Source organism: Delphinus delphis, chromosome 6 (assembly GCF_949987515.2).
Source record: "Delphinus delphis chromosome 6, mDelDel1.2, whole genome shotgun sequence".
Lineage (NCBI taxonomy): Eukaryota > Metazoa > Chordata > Mammalia > Artiodactyla > Delphinidae > Delphinus > Delphinus delphis.
Window position 1 is genome coordinate 108,289,927 of NC_082688.1, and position 16,076 is coordinate 108,306,002.

A 16,076-nucleotide genomic window follows, 5' to 3' on the forward strand; every position below is an offset into this window, starting at 1 on the left:
GCTACAGAAATGTAAACTTACACCACCATGAGATACCATTATACACTGTCACCTCCTATTCACTGTTCACTGGTGAGGCGCAGAGTCCCACCGTAGGGTGACGGGGATGGCTGAACACAGGACAGGTGAGATCCCTGAACAGTTTATAAGTTACATGTACTCACCACCTGTGGGAGGACAATGCTACAGGCCAAGCAGGGCCATGTGGGAGTTGCACTTGGGCACAGTGGCCAGCTGGGGGCTGTAAGAAGCATGCTTTGTAGCATTATGAGGGTGAGGTGACCCCTGGTTGCTGCAGGAAGATGTGATTGGTTTCTTTGAATAACTCTGTGGCTGGCATGCAACTAAAAGCAGCCACTCAGGGACGAGCAGGAACTGTGCCTGCCCCCCGATAAGGAGGTTCGTTTGGCTAGAGAACCTTTTCCGCGGCAGCAGAATGGGGAGGGGAGCTTGTGGTGGGGCCGTGTGAGACCCTCCCAATCTTACCAGGTGTCAAGGCAGAACATAATGTTACGCCTTAACTTTCCACCTTTCACCCCACACACCCATTCAGAGACTGACAAAACCAAGTGTGGGCGAGCATGCAGAGCAAGTGGAACTCTCAGATGACTGCTGGGAAAATTAACAGGGCACAGCCACTTTGGAAAATAGTGTAGCAGCAGCTCCTCGTAGAGTTAAACATAACCTGTCACATGACCCAGCCATTCCATTGCTAGGTATTTACTATTTACCCAAGAGAAGCAAAAGTGTATGTTCAGATAGACTTGCATCCTAATGTCCACGGCAGCTTTCTTCATAACATTCCCAAACCAGAAATAACCCAATGTCCATCAACTGATGAGTCATAAAGAAATTGTGGTATTTCCACATAATGAAATATGGCTCAGCAATATAAAGGGATGAACTAATACAACGTGGGTGAATCTCAAAAGGAAGATACTGTAGAGATTACATTTACATGAAATTTTAGAAATGGCAACCTTAAAATGACAGCATGTAAATCAGTGGTTGTTAAGGGGCCAGGGATGGAGGGGGGGGACTGGCTGCAGAGGGGAACGTTCTACATCTTGATTCAGGAGGTCTTAACATGAACGTATGTATTTGTAAAAACTCACTGAATTATGCATGTAAACTGGCGAATTTATTGTATGTAAATTATCCCACAGTAAGGCCGAGGGAAAAACAGGAGGAAAAAACCCTCAAGGCCTAGGTTCCTACTGTCAGCAAACTACCTCAGGGCAGCTGCAAGCTTAATACTTGGAATTCTGCTTCCTCTTCTTTGGGTCCTTAGGAATTTCTTTTTAATTTCTTATGATAAGTATTTAGTGTATTTCCTCCAGAATATTTGATGATTTGTTGCAGGAGTTCTTAAAATTTTTTAATAGCTTGTCTGCTGTATTGCTACAAGCAAAAAATCTCATTTTCTGTAAAAATTCGCTGGCTTTTAGTGCTTTAAATGAGACCTAGGTAGTTTTATGCAAACTTTTAAAAACATGGTAGTTCCTAAAAATTGCTCACCTTTATTAGGAGAAACTCCCTGTATTAAGGCTCAAAATTATTATTGCTTAAAGTATGGGAAATTATGTTATAAGTTACCAACTTAGAAATTAATGCTACATATTTTTTTCTACATTTAAATATATTATCAGATAGAGCAATGTGATATAACATCTAAATAAAGAGTTGATATTAATGAAATTAATTTAGGATGTCGGATTTAGAAATCAGTAAAAGTTGCCTCCAATTTCATATTATATAAATACGGGGGGCGGAGCGGTTAGGGGGGTCTTAAAGTGTTCATCTAACAAACCACAAAATGAATTCAGAATGTCCTATGTAGCAGGTGTTGTGCTGGGGATGGAGGACACATCAGTAAACAAAACTCACATCCCTTCTCACGTGAAGCATAGCAGGGAGGAGAGACCCCATGCAGTAACTGCAAATAAGGGCTTTAATAATGTACAAATTGAAATGCAGGGGAATTACAGGGTGCTTTAACAGTATGTCATAGGGAGTCTAAAATATGCTGGGGAATTAGGGGATGTGACCGGAAGGAAGTTATGTTTGATCTGAAAGCTGTGGGATGAGAAGAAGTAAGCTAGACCTGGTGCAGAGGGCAGGAGACAGAGAGGTGGGTAAGGAGCATTTCAAGTGGAAAGGCCAGCACAGTATGTGAAGAGGGAAAGTAGAGGAGAACACAGTGATTCCAGAAAGTTGCAAATCTGAGAAAAGAATAATGGAATACCGAGAAGCTTTCAACTTTTAAACACTCATTAAAGTCTTCAGCTGTGGTGTTTAGTGTTCTAGTTTGAACATCAACAGACTACCACTTGACAGAATTTGAAAACACAAATGAGATCCTAGACTAGTAAGAGGACACGGTAAAGTTGGTGAACTCCTAGTGGCTTGCACCTTCCTCTCCTCTCCTCTCCTCAGGCCCGATCCATCTATTGAGACTGCTTCCTAAATATGTGTCTTAAATCTAAATCTGCACCTTGTTCCTCTCTCATTTTAACACTTCTCAAATTGGGCTGCACTTAATACATTTTTTCTTTTTTTAAGCATTTGTAAGGGACTTCCCTGGCGTTCCAGCGGTTAGCACTCGGCACTCTCATCACTGCCAGGGGCCCAGCCTCGATCACGGGTTGGGGAACTAAGATCCAGCGAGACACGCGGCGCGGCCGGAAAAAAAAAAAAATTCGTAAGACCATATATCACTGAATATAAATTTACGTGCAAAATATAGATCGCTAATAATCACTTTCCATGATTTCAAAAAGGTGACTCTGTGACATAATACTGAAAAGTTTCTATGTATGCAGAAGGAGATTGCCCATTACACTTTGAGCAACATAATTAAGGTAAAAAACTAGGAATTTCTCAGCATACATGCAGGTATTTCAGACAGAAGATACTGGTATGTCCCACACATGCTTAGTGAGGGACCACAGCTGATGAGACACCAAACATTAATTTGTATAAAGTTTACACCTAATTTTAGAGAAAGGATATTTTAACTCATAGTTATATATAGTTATATGTTATAGTTATATGTAATTCAACTGAGTTTTAAAAAATCATTTCAATGAATGCATTCAAAAGCCTAAAGCCATCCATTCAAACGGGAAAATGTCCAAGATATTGAACACGGACTACAAAACGTCGTGTTTAGATGAAAGCAACTCAAAAGAATCTGAATTTAAGGCTCAGACCAAATATTGATTATGATAATGAAGCAAGAGCTTTGTAAATGTAAGTTAGAGTTCCTCAAATGAAAGGTCGCTACAAATTACTTTGGGTTCTCAGTGCAATGCAGAATTTGACTCAGTAGGTCAGGAGAGAGGCTGAAGATTTTGTATTTCTAATAAGATTGTAGATCCAGGACTAACTGGGCAAAGTATTAAACTAAACATTAGCGTGGTATCATCCCCCATCCCCCAATGCAGATACCAAATCGGACAGTCCTTAAATTGGACTTATTGAGCTTCTTATGTAAGACAGCCTTCAAGGGAAAAAATACATTCTCCCAAACCCCATTATGTCCCTCCATCTCTTCTGCCATCATAATCGGAGTCCCGCTTCCCACGTTTCTTAGATTACTGCAGTAGTCTCCTAAATGGTTGCTCTCCCTCTAGGCCTGCCACCTCTCATTCATTCTCCATACCGAAGCATTAAATCAAATCCTTCAAAAACCCAACTCTGGTTGATATTCTGCTGGGGCCTGGGTAAACTGATCTTCAGCCACTGTACCGCCGCCTCCCACACCGCATGTGTGTGGCCTCCCACACACACTCCGCATGTCGGCCCTAGTGGACTTCGTCCCAGTGGCCTTCCTCTCCGGCCTTTGATTTTTTTTCATGCTAGGCCTTCTGCTTTACCCCTTCTTCCCTGGCTACCCGCCCCCATCACTCATCCTTCAGGACTCAGGTTAACGCCGTTTCCTCTACCCCAGATTCCTCAGATGCATGACAGTTCCCTTTTAGAACTTACTAGACACTGTTACTGCCTATCTGTCTCTCCTGCTCAGCTGTTAGTTGAGGAGAACAGGTATCATGCTTATACCTGTACTCTGCTTATGGCCAGTGCCTGGAACACTAACTGGCACCTAGTAAACACTTGAAGCGTCATTGTAAATGTATTCATCAGCAAACATATAAGGTATGATAACCCTTGTCTAGAACGTATACTGATTGTATCTTTCCTCTGTCAACACATTCCTTCCATAGAAAGGATGTAGCAGGACTGACCAGACCACAGCTTCAACCTGATAAAATCTTACTTATCAGGAAGCCTTGATTATAATTTATAATTTCATTATAATTTGATATTAATTTGGTCACCAGATAAATATTAACTACCACTTACTTTGAACAAATGCTAGGCACTAAGGGAAATAAACATTGGAAGAAAGATTGAAAACCAAAACCCTCAAAAACAGAAGTAATGGATATTAACTTCATATAAACAAGTAAGAGCTATGTAATTGGTGTAAAAATAAGAAATATAAACAAGGTACTATAAAGCAGCAAAGAGAGAATATAATTTGGCTTCTGTAATTGTGAAAAGTCTTTCCAAGGAAGGTACAGTGTCTTAGAGGATAAGCAGAAATTTTCCAGATGGAAGGGGAAGTCACTCTCAGCAAAAGAAAGTGTGCAAAAGCACGATTTAAGAGAGGCCAGTCCACAGAGACAATCAAGACACGTCTTTGAGGATTTCAACACCAAACGAACTGAAGAGCTCTGCCCCATGATTTAATAAGTCGATTACACTCCAAGTACACAGCAATTTAAGTGAACCGAAGGATTATATCTACAAATTAGGACTTACTAGGCGCCAGTTAGTGTTCCAAAATATTCAGCCTTCCTATCACTCTAATACCCACCTTTCAACCTTCCTGGGTAACTAAAATTATGATTCTCTCCTTTTTCTTAACACCCATCTATAACGTATAATTCAAATAACATACATTCGGGATACTTATTGAGTAAGTGCTCTGGTTCTTAATTTCAAAATGCTGAGTTGAATACTTTGCATTAAAAATGTTTTTAATCGAATAATTTCTATTAGTGATTTAGTGGACTTCAGAGAAAAATAAGACATACATTCTATACAGTACCCATTCCTACATGTATTAGAAATAAATAAAAACCGTGATAAAATGAGTATGGATTTTAAAAAATCCCCTCCCACCCCAATAAATCTGCACGTTCTCAGTGTCGCTACCGCTTTCTTCACTCTTTGAATGAGTAGTATAAACAACCTGACGTTTTCACTAGGGGAACCTTGGGATTATTAAAAAGTAAAAATTAAATCTATAATGTTATAGGAGCTTGAAAAGTGCTGTAGCTTGTAAAATTGACAAGGTTCTTCTTCTCTTTAATGCTTCTCCAAGTGCCTGTCAATGATGTAAAGCTGTGAGGAATGAGTAGCATGAAATGCAGCTCCAAAGGCTTGAAGTTCCATTTTTTAGGGAATGTATTACACGTTAAAACATTACATTACTAAGCGTTAAAGTAAAACAAACAAATATAGAACTACTTTTTCCAACTTAATAGTCCTTGGCTTTGCCTAGAATTTTCATACGGTTGACTTTACTTCTTCTTACTTCACCTTATGCATTCTTAGTGTTTCTATTTGACCTCTGTGCAGCCGTATTCACAGCGCACAGTACAAACAGGGCCACACCGGCTGCTGATGCCTTTGTGGTCAGTATAATACATTACCTTTCATCCCACTTACGGGAGAATTAAGGGGATGGAGTTAGCGAAAATTCCAGTTAACTACGGGTTTAATTATGTAGCTCCAAATCTCTCCAGGACCCCCCTCCCTTACCTTCTCAAGACCTTCAAGTTAATCAAAAGGGGCTGGTCTGTGGTTACCAACTACTAATTACCTAAGAGGGAAATTTCTTTTCTACTATTTCTAAGAGAATTAGAATAACAAATAATTGTTCTCTCTTCAATAACTTCAGTGAAGTCAAATTTGCTTTATTTTTCCCCAAAGATTACGTTGTCAAAGTAGTACAGTGAGATTCTTTGTAAGTATAAATGTCTGGTGGCGTTATGTGTTGATTTCATTAGTTCCTGTTTAAGTTGTTAGATAAAAGTATAAAAAAAATTTGGATTCCAAATTTCCACTAGATAATATAAGACATCTTTTACTGTATTTTCAATAGAAACTTATACTTGGCACACTTAATGTATATCAGGAAATTTAAAATGTTTAAAATCATCTAATTGGTATATATGCACACTAACATAAAGGAAAAAGGAGAGGGAGGGGAAAAAGAGACCGTGAGAAAAGAAGACGATTTTTTCTTCTCTCTTGCACAAAAAAGAAAATTTCAAAAACACTTCTTTTTAAAATCGGAACTGAGTTTTTCAAAAGGGAAAATATGATCCTATGTTTTACAGGAAATCACATATCTTAATAAAAGGTAAAATACTGGCATGTAAACCACAAGGTGGTGCTACAATTCCATGCTGATGCTGAATTTTTAGAAGTTTAATTGACAAAGTAGTTTCTTTTATAATCTCGATTCATAATTTTTTACAATTGAAAAAACTAAGCTAATTGGATTCATTAATTCTAGAAATATTTACTGAAACTACTAAAGTCAAAGTTGTATGCTAACTTCAAAAGTTCATAATTTTAAAGTATGATGACTACACATGTACCTGCAGTAGAATATTAAAAATGCCTTCTTAAAAGTTATCTCTACTTAGAATTTTAACTTACTGTTAATGTTCCATAGGTGACAAATATCAAATTACATTTATATAAGCATAGGAATAAATAAGAGAATTTATCTAGTATTTTAAAATGAATTTCATTTTTCTTTTAATTTAACTTCCTCTAAGACTTTTTCTCTCTCTAGAAAGATATATAACTTCCCATCATTTAAAAAAACAAGAAACAAAAAAACTCTCACTGTGTATCTTGTAATATAGGAATGGCCACCATCTGGGTCTGAGCTGCTGCTCTTAAAATGTGTTACAGAGTAGAGCACTAAAATACCCGGCACATTTTCACCATTGTCCAACCTGCTTTCAAATACAAAAGGAGAACCTAACTTCCTCAACGTTAACTGAAAGCGTGTTGCTGCCTTTTGACTGAGCGTGAAATAGCTGTATTTTTGTTGTATTTCAATCTCAATGAGCATATTTAACTTTTTCATTGCAAGATATTCGTCAGTACAGACGGCAAGATGGTATGTATGAGAGCCTCCTGGAGACAATATGCAAGTCCCAGGTGGAGTGTTTCCAACAGGATGTAAACCATGGTCCTCAAGCCTGTACTTGAAAAAACTACTTAGCACGCTGCCAACAAATGTCAACACAAAAATACAGTGCTGGAATGACTTCACGCTGTAAAAGAAATGTACTGGCACCTAAGTTTTCCTAAGAATAGTAAAACTGTAAAGCGGTATAAGCACAGCACAAAAATATTTAAGTATTTATTCAACATTGAATGAAAAAGCTAATATACCAAATGGAATTCAAATTCTAATAAAAATATTACAGTATATTAAAACTGTATAGAGAACTCTATGTACAGGAGCCAAAGTCCTAGAGGGGTTCATGCAGAAAATTCTATAATTAGTGATTTGGACATTTCAGTAACTCTGCAGTTTCTTCAAACCTGGAATATAATACATAAATAATATAGTAAGTAAATAACAAATTCATAGTGAGGCATAGGAACTAGGTTGCTGCAGTTATGCTTTTGAGCCTTAAATAAATTTCAGTGATTATTTATAGGTAGTTACTGTTAATAAGTACACTATGGCCAGAAGGGGAGGAAAAACAACTGGAGTCAATTATGTGTCTTTAATTCTTGAAGCATAAGTTATTTTGGCGCATCTCAATTTCCAAAAAAAAAAAAAAATATATAGTCTTTTAAAGTAGTAGGCTGCATGATAATCTTACACAATTTCATTTCATATTTTCTTTCAACTGTTCTTTAAAAAAATCATGTAATTTCATATTTGTACTAGATAAAAGTATCATATTTAGTACTACCATACCAACAATTTTCTGAAAAGGACTAGCAATACTTTCACAATACTTAAAATGTCTCCGAACCATCCATCTACATACACAATTTAATATTTTGATAAAGTAGTTATCAAAAATAGATAACTTCTTGATTATCAACCAAAAACATCACTGCACTCTTTAATCTCCAATTAATTCCATTAGCAATGTTTTACATCACTTGTTGGAAACAAAAACAGTGACTTATCTCACAAACACATAACTGGAGGTGGATTTATTATCCACTGGAGTCTTGAAGGAAATTCCACACCTGATTGAGAGACCTTCAAGGTTTGAAACACACACGCACATTCTTTATATATCGTAATCCAACACAATTCCCTATAGAGAAATGAATTTCTGTTGCCCCTTTCTGTTACTTACATTTTTTTCACCCTTTCCATTTTCTGGATTGTTGTTTCCTTTAATTTAAAAAGCAACAAATTTAGGCCATTTCTCAAAGTAAACCATAATCAAAGATGGACTGTGAACATATAGAACACAGTCTAAAACATTGCATTAAGTACCATTTATTTATCACAAAGAATTTTTATGAGATTAAGATTTACAGTTTCACTGTTTTTCTTGCCCATGGCTTCTGCAACTAAATCTAATGCTTGCTTGTTCTCCTGACCTTACAGAGGAAATCACCTAAGTAGTCGCCAGTTCTTCTTACCTCAGAAATCTCTTTCAAACCACAGTAATTAATAGTTGAGGTTCTGGGAGTTGAATCGGATGATACCATACGATAACCAGAGGACAAAGGAATATTTGCTTGCCTTTCCTCTTTGCTTTTTCTATCTGTGGAGAAATTAATTTTTAGGTTACCTTTTCCTTTCATAGTAGAGTCAAATATCTAAAATTTTATGTATAGAGGGAAGAAACATAAACCTCTCAATATAAAGTGCCTACTGGTATAGGTCTAGATGAGTTTTTAATATTCTTTTAGGATAATGACCTGCATATGGAGATCTGGATATTAAAAACTGGTCAATAAAGATCACAAAAAGTAACATTATCTTTATCATGACAGCAATCAATTGAATATGCAGGTTAATGTATTTTTAAATAAGCTACTGATCCGTGTATATTCTTTTCTTAAAATGGTGGCAACTATTACTAAAACTGACTATATGTACTTCCTAAAAATCAGGAAACATTCCACCCTAAGTTGATATGTATGGAAAAAAATTGCTTAAAATTCAGGTTCACAGATTTATTAAAGAACTGAACAACTTTCCATTTCCAGTATCCTGATATTATTCAACAAAATGATGGCAAGGCTTTCCTACCATCGAATTGGATATAGAACATCAGAGATAAAACAAGTTCCTGTCCAACCAATCTCATAAGCCCTATGTTTTTAGTCATGGTACATGTGGCTGCAAAAACAAGGCGAAAAAAAAAAATCAGGTACCCATTTAAACTGGTTTACATAGTTTAACTGTAAGCCTACACAGACAACCTCAATCAGGGAAGAAAGTGTTAGCACGTGAGGACTCTGGTCTCTCATGGAGCCACAGTCTCTCCTGTCTCCTTCTCTTGCCTGTTTGCTCCATTCCTCTACTTACTAATGGGCATGAACTTCACCAAAAGCATTCCCAACTTAACATGATCCTCAGATCAGACTGGTGAACTGTCACCCTCAACATCAAAAGGAATTCAAACCCTCAGCTTCCAGGTAGCATGGAGAAGTAAGGTGTAATGTGTCAGGCTTCATAAATTTGACTCAACTGATCAGGGTCAGATTATACATTTTTTTGAGACTAGGTATTCAACTCATTCATAATCTATAATCCATTTCAGATAGTGGTCTATCTGCTCATCACTCTTAAGTCCTAGCATAGGACTAATGTGTTAAAAGTATGTTCTGTAACCTGTTATTTAAAAAGTACTAAGCCCAAACAGGTGAAATCGAACTTGGAAAAGGCAATGTTTTGCAAATAGCAGACTTCAGTTCTTTCAATGCATAAAAACTTGATTTCTACCATATACAGATAGATACTGGTGACAGAAGCACAGACGTTATGCTAGACAGACCATAAGATAAAGTTCTTGCTCTCAAGGATCTTAGAGTTGAGCTTTGAAATTTGTTGAGTAATGAATGAAGGATAAATGGAAAAAAGTCAACTTCTACCAAATCTGAAATTTGTAGTCTATAATAAATCTACTGCCAGAAGCAGCATTTCAAATAATTTTATTTAATGCATCTCAAATAATTTTATTTAATAACCTAATTATTGAACTTGTTTTCTGTGCAATGAAATTGGCACGTGCACTGAATATGTAGTGTTGAAGAGAAAACGTCAAAGCTAGTTTGCCTCTTTTCCAACATGTCCCATCATTCAACAGCTGTGTGGCCTTTGGCAGTTATTTAATCTCTCTTCCTCATCTGTAAAATATGGGTTATAATAGCACTTATCTTGCTTTGAGAATTAAATGCTTTACTATCACAGTTGGAACAGTGCAGGCCTGTAGTTACCACTACAATGTGTTGTTGTTAAATTGTTATACACATAGTAGCTGAAAGATTTAATGAGGTTAAACACCCACAGATTTAAAAAGTTAGCTTCATTATGAATTCTCAACTGGACAAAATATCTCTTCTGCAAATATGATTTAATTACAAACACGACAACATTTAGACCTTTGTCTTTTCAAAAAGTGTAAGAATCAAAAAAATTACAGCTTTAACTGAAAAGCAGCTCAGAAATCTTATCCCTGCTGCTCCGTCACAATGACAATGTCAGTAGCCTAGTGAGGTTAAGTGACACGGAGAAGATTTGTCCTAATTTTAGGTCCTTCTCATTTTATCACCATCAGTGAACTGTTGAAATGCAAGAGGTCTGTAACACTTCACAGGTTACTGACAAATGTGTTTTTTTTTCTCTTACATGTATTATTTACATATGCAAAAGCTACTACTTAAGTTTAAATTAGAAACTTTGGAGGTCCATTTATTATTCTAAAGCACTTTGTAATTAAAAGAGTAAAACATCTCTAAAAGTTTGCAATTTTGTACACTGGAATTTATGCAACTACTACATGTAAGACATGTAAATTGGCTTTTCTAGCAATCCTTGACTTATAGTCTGTAAGTTTGATATTTTCTTTGTTCTTAGGAGCTTTGCAATTTCCAACAAAATAAGGTTTGAGGATAATTAAAATGACCAAATACTATAAAAACATTTTTGTGAAAACTCCTTACCATATCACCAATTCCAGTACGCCAAGAACTTACCCGGATTGAGATTATCCATGTCGCTACTAGAAGCACAGTCTTCACTCATCTCATTAAACTCTATATATTCATCATTCTGGAATGATATGGTTTAGTATTTAGAATAAAATAAAAAGATATGTTCTCATTTTTATGCTCTTACTGCTAAGCATAAAATATACAGATGACATAATAAATACTTACTTTTGATTATTTTATTTACAAGCAAAACACAAAATCCCTACATATAAAAAATGATCTCTTAAATGTGGAAGGAGAGAGAAAACTTGCATCTACTAACTTTCTAGGAAGGAAAGACAGGCTAGGACCAGAAATGACATAACTGTCTCTAAAAGCTCAGCTTACAAGTTTGTCAGATTATCTTATTTGATGAAGAGAAAAGCAATAGTCACAACAACCATCACCAAACAGGGTGTTCCTAAACAGGCCTTCATCCCAACTGAACACTTCCCATTACCTAAGTATTCTCTTATTTAACATTCCAAATAAGAGACTAATAATGAACAAAGGAATTACTTTATTGTATCTTGAGATATTCTATAAATGTAAAGGAAGAAAATACCTTTTTAGATAAAAGCATTTCTGTTTCAAGAAGAGTGACACGACTTAGAAGATCAGCCCAGGTTTTTTCATTCACCATCACTTTCCCTTTCATTTTTTCTTCCAAAGATTCTAATCTACTTTCTATGCAAGTCAGTTTCTTCAGCTTTTCTTGGCATTCAGCAAGCATAGTCTGTAGTGCAATAATCTCAGGATTGACTTCTGTATCCTAAAATGATTAGAAAGATTAAAAATATTACACAGATTAAAATTCCTGTAATTCAGTGTATTCGCATTTCCACGTGTTGTTTCAATAGTTACAGCAGGCAGGAGAGCATGAGAGTTAAGAGCGCTACTTCTGGAGCAGGCACCTTGGACACTTAAACTAGCTTATGCGAGATGCCCGATGCCTCAATTTCCTTATCTAAAAAGAAAAAGATGACAAGAGTGCCAACTTCATTTGGGTCTTGTAAGATTAAATGGATTAATTTGTATAAAGCTCTTAGAACAGTATCAGTTTGTACAATAAAACTATAAGTGACTAGCTTCTTATAACTAGATCTAGCAGAAAGCTAAGAGGAAATGACCGAGAAATGAGATTGTTCCGTTTGCTATAAACGGGAAGTAAGCCTAATGGTCATCTGGTAGTTTTTTTTTTTTTTGCGGTACGCGGGCCTCTCACTGTTGTGGCCTCTCCCGTTGCGGGGAGCACAGGCTCCGGACACTCAGGCTCAGCGGCCATGGCTCACGGGCCTAGCCGCTCTGCGGCATGTGGGATCCTCCCAGACCGGGGCACGAACCCGTGTCCCCTGCATCGGCAGGTGGACTCTCAACCACTGCGCCACCAGGGAAGCCCCATCTGGTAGTTTTTAAATGTCAACTGTATACCAAGATGTACAGAAGTCACAAGACATAGAAGACGGACAGAAAAAGAAGTTTTAACAGAAGCAGTAGAGACAAGACACTATAATGGGGTCTGTGGCAATAAAGTAATAGCAACGATATTCCGAGGGAAAGAGAGCAAAAGACAGCAAGGGCCCCAAAAGGAAACTGAAAAGGTGGTAATGCACCATTTTCTTCCATTCATCAATATGGGGAAGAGGTGATAAAGAACCTTCACTAAACAAAGTAGTATATCTCTATCTCTCACCAGACTGTCAATTCCTTGAAGTCAAGTCCTATGTCTTATTCATCTTTGCATTACCCATGACATCTCTCCTAGTACCCTAAATATAAGCAGCAAATAATATCTTTTGAATTATATTCAGTAAGACTTATTGATTCTTAAGTAATGGTAACAAAGGTAACATGTCACGATCAATAATTTAAAAGGCTAGAAACGTTCCAAAGATTAGATGCGGAAATAATCACATATATCAAAGCAAGAAATATCGGCATCTGTTAAAGAAGTCCCAGATTCTTACTTGCTGCTCACACTTAATTTCAGGAACCTGTAATTCAGGAATCTTTATTTCAGCAGCCTTTAAGTCACAAATATCAAATGCTTCATTAACATCTGTTACTGTATCTTCAGGAATGTTAGGACCATCTTCATTGTACAGGTGCCGGATCACCACAGCTTTCTTCTGCACAGAGAAAAACATGTCAGAGATGCTTCCCTGTTCTCCACAATTATTTTAAACATACACGTAGTAATTTTTCAAAAGAAACATCCTATCTTCCATTTAAGATTTACAGAAGTTTAAATTACCACATATGCATATACCAAATATTACAAACTTATTATTTTAGGTGTGATGATACAATTGTGGTCATGATTTTTAAAAAGCATTCTTATATTTTACAAAAGTATTGAAATATTTATTCAATGATGTCTGGGACTTGTTTCAAATGGTTTCAGGTTTGGGAGAAAAGATGTTGGGAAAAGTGGTTACAATTAAGAAGAAACAAGATTAGCAAAGAGTTGACAAATTGCTGAAATCACAGAATGGATACTTCTGTACAGGTTTGAAATGTTCCATAAGAAGTTATTTTTAAAAGGTTAACACACTATTCACATGTAGATAATCAAGAACTGGCTTTATGAGTAGGACTCATTACAATTTTTTTTTTTGTATTAAACAAACCACAAAACATAAGACTGTCAATAACAATTCAAACTAAGGGAAAGTCCTGAGAGTAAAGGCACCAGGTCAAACCGCGTTTACGTAGGACTCTTCTGCCTACTTCCTTTTCTACGGGCAATCCACGTATGAACATGAACTCAGCACATGTGACATAGAAGTCACAACTACCACCCCAGAGCAGGCACTGGGGAGAAGACAACTTGCTTCAGTATTGACTCAGTTTTTCATGTAAACAAAGGAATGCACTTACTACTCCAACTTTTCTAAACTGGAATACTTTTAATAACTATTCAAATTTCTGAGAATTAAGAATTTGATGTAATTTACAAAATTCTGATGGATAACAAAGGAAACTTTATCTTACGAAAATTAAAAAGTCTAATGTCTTCAAATTTTGTATCTTTCTTTGTTAGGACAACTTAGATCACCCCTCAGCCCCCATACTGAAATAGAAGATTGAAAAATGCATCCAGTTCTATCAACTCATACTTAGTAAGTCCTTACAGTGGACCTAATCCTGTGCTAAGCACAATGAATATAAAAAAATCAGTGTAAGAAAATCCCTGTTTAGACAAATTCTAGTTGGGAAAGGATACAAGACACTTACATTCCTTTTCATATTGCCCTCATCACCTGGAGCAAAACAGGCATATTTTTTTTAAAAGTTACTGACATAAGAGCCTTTTTCTTACAGTTAAATGTCACTACTTTTTATAATGGCATAAAGTATAAATATCTTCACAGATTCTGTTTATATAACTCATATTTTGAATTGGGGAAAAATAATTCCCTAGATTTTACTTCAGCCAAAAAATACCCACATTCCTTTATCTAATGATACATCGGTTATTCATCTGGTAGTCTATCCTTCAATCTCAAAGGGCTTGCCCAAGGTGGAAGACAGCTGAAAGTATATTTACCATTATAAAATAATATTTTGGCTTCACTTTCCCTTGGAGATGGAAAAACTATCCCTAAAGGCATTGGACTCATTCAGCCACAGGTGCTTGAAGCAGACAAGGGCAGGGAAGATATCTACCAACAAAGAGAAAATATTCAAAACACTACCCCAAAACCAGATTATAGATTTAAGGAACTATCAATCACTGGATAATTCACAGTCCTGGTATAGAAATATGAATGTACGTAAATCATGACCTATCACTGTAAGTAAAGGGAGGGTCTTTAGGAAGACTAGATATGTAATTAAGTGCAAATGTTCATGATCACAAGAGGCAGAATTAAAGATTAGAAATATAAAGAGAAAGGCTGTACAGTTGTAAGTTTCTACCCTCTTCTTATAACTTTAGGAATGTTCCCAGATAATATGTGATATGCTCTGTTAAAAATCCTTACACTCTAATGTCTAAGCAGAATGTTTTACCAGATGCTAGTCAGAAAAGTGAACCTTATACGTTGGATTGACTAGGTAGGTAACTCTTAACACTACACAACGCATTCTCTTTGTATTTTCCCACCTTTCCCGAAGTCATAAACCTGCCAGTGACGTCAATGCCCACAGGTTCAGTTGATGTCTTCTCAGCGCTTGAACAAGGTTCTGACTTAGCAGAACTGATTTTTTTTCTTTGTTGTGATGGAGCCTAAAAAAAAGGTATTAAGATGTCATAAATTATGTGGGAAAGCATGATGTATATATTAAATTCCTCTATCACTTAAATTTTCATACGAAATGTGACTGCCAAATAATGCCGAGTCTAATGAGACTACACGTCTCTTGAAAATTACAAAGTGATGAAAATGTATTATGTTTGAACTATTAGTTTAGGACTAGTAGCTCCAAGTCACAAATGTGCAAAAACAAGTCACTAGTATTTAAAGCAAACATCAGGCATTGTAAGGTTACCCAGACCTGTGAATAGTGCAGTAATTGCACTATGCATTAATTTGCTGACTAGGGTATTGACTTTTTAACATTAAAATATAGCAACTTAGCCTAAGTTAAAATCTATTAATAAAATTACCTTCTCAAGACCACTCAACTCCTTGTGCTTTTTCATCACACAATTCAAAATATCACATATAATTTGGATTTTCCATTCTGCAAATCCACATTGGAGAAACTGCTTTTTCGTCAAGATTGGTTTATAATTAAATAGATCACGAAGAAGCTGTAAAGAGGAAACAGATCAATGAAATAATTGGAGCAATTTC

The 16,076-nt window shown here is 36.3% G+C and overlaps 1 protein-coding gene across 9 annotated transcripts in view; it reads right to left on the reverse strand.

Moving 5' to 3' along the window:
- Positions 1-16,076, reverse strand: part of CEP44 (centrosomal protein 44) — a 140,863-nt gene that overhangs the window by 113,615 nt on the left and 11,172 nt on the right. For 4 of the 9 annotated variants that reach the window (XM_060015277.2, XM_060015279.2, XM_060015276.2 and 1 more), the window contains exons 6-12: positions 15,887-16,033; positions 15,383-15,505; positions 13,242-13,403; positions 11,840-12,046; positions 11,278-11,353; positions 8,713-8,837; positions 8,421-8,458 (exon numbers count right to left, since the gene is read on the reverse strand). In XM_060015277.2, coding sequence (XP_059871260.1) covers positions 8,421-8,458; positions 8,713-8,837; positions 11,278-11,353; positions 11,840-12,046; positions 13,242-13,403; positions 15,383-15,505; positions 15,887-16,033 — 878 coding nt within the window. Of the gene's footprint in view, positions 1-5,139; positions 7,642-8,420; positions 8,459-8,712; positions 8,838-11,277; positions 11,354-11,839; positions 12,047-13,241; positions 13,404-15,382; positions 15,506-15,886; positions 16,034-16,076 lie in introns of those variants that run through there. The other 5 variants (XR_009519944.2, XR_009519943.2, XM_060015280.2 and 2 more) reach the window with 3 other exon arrangements.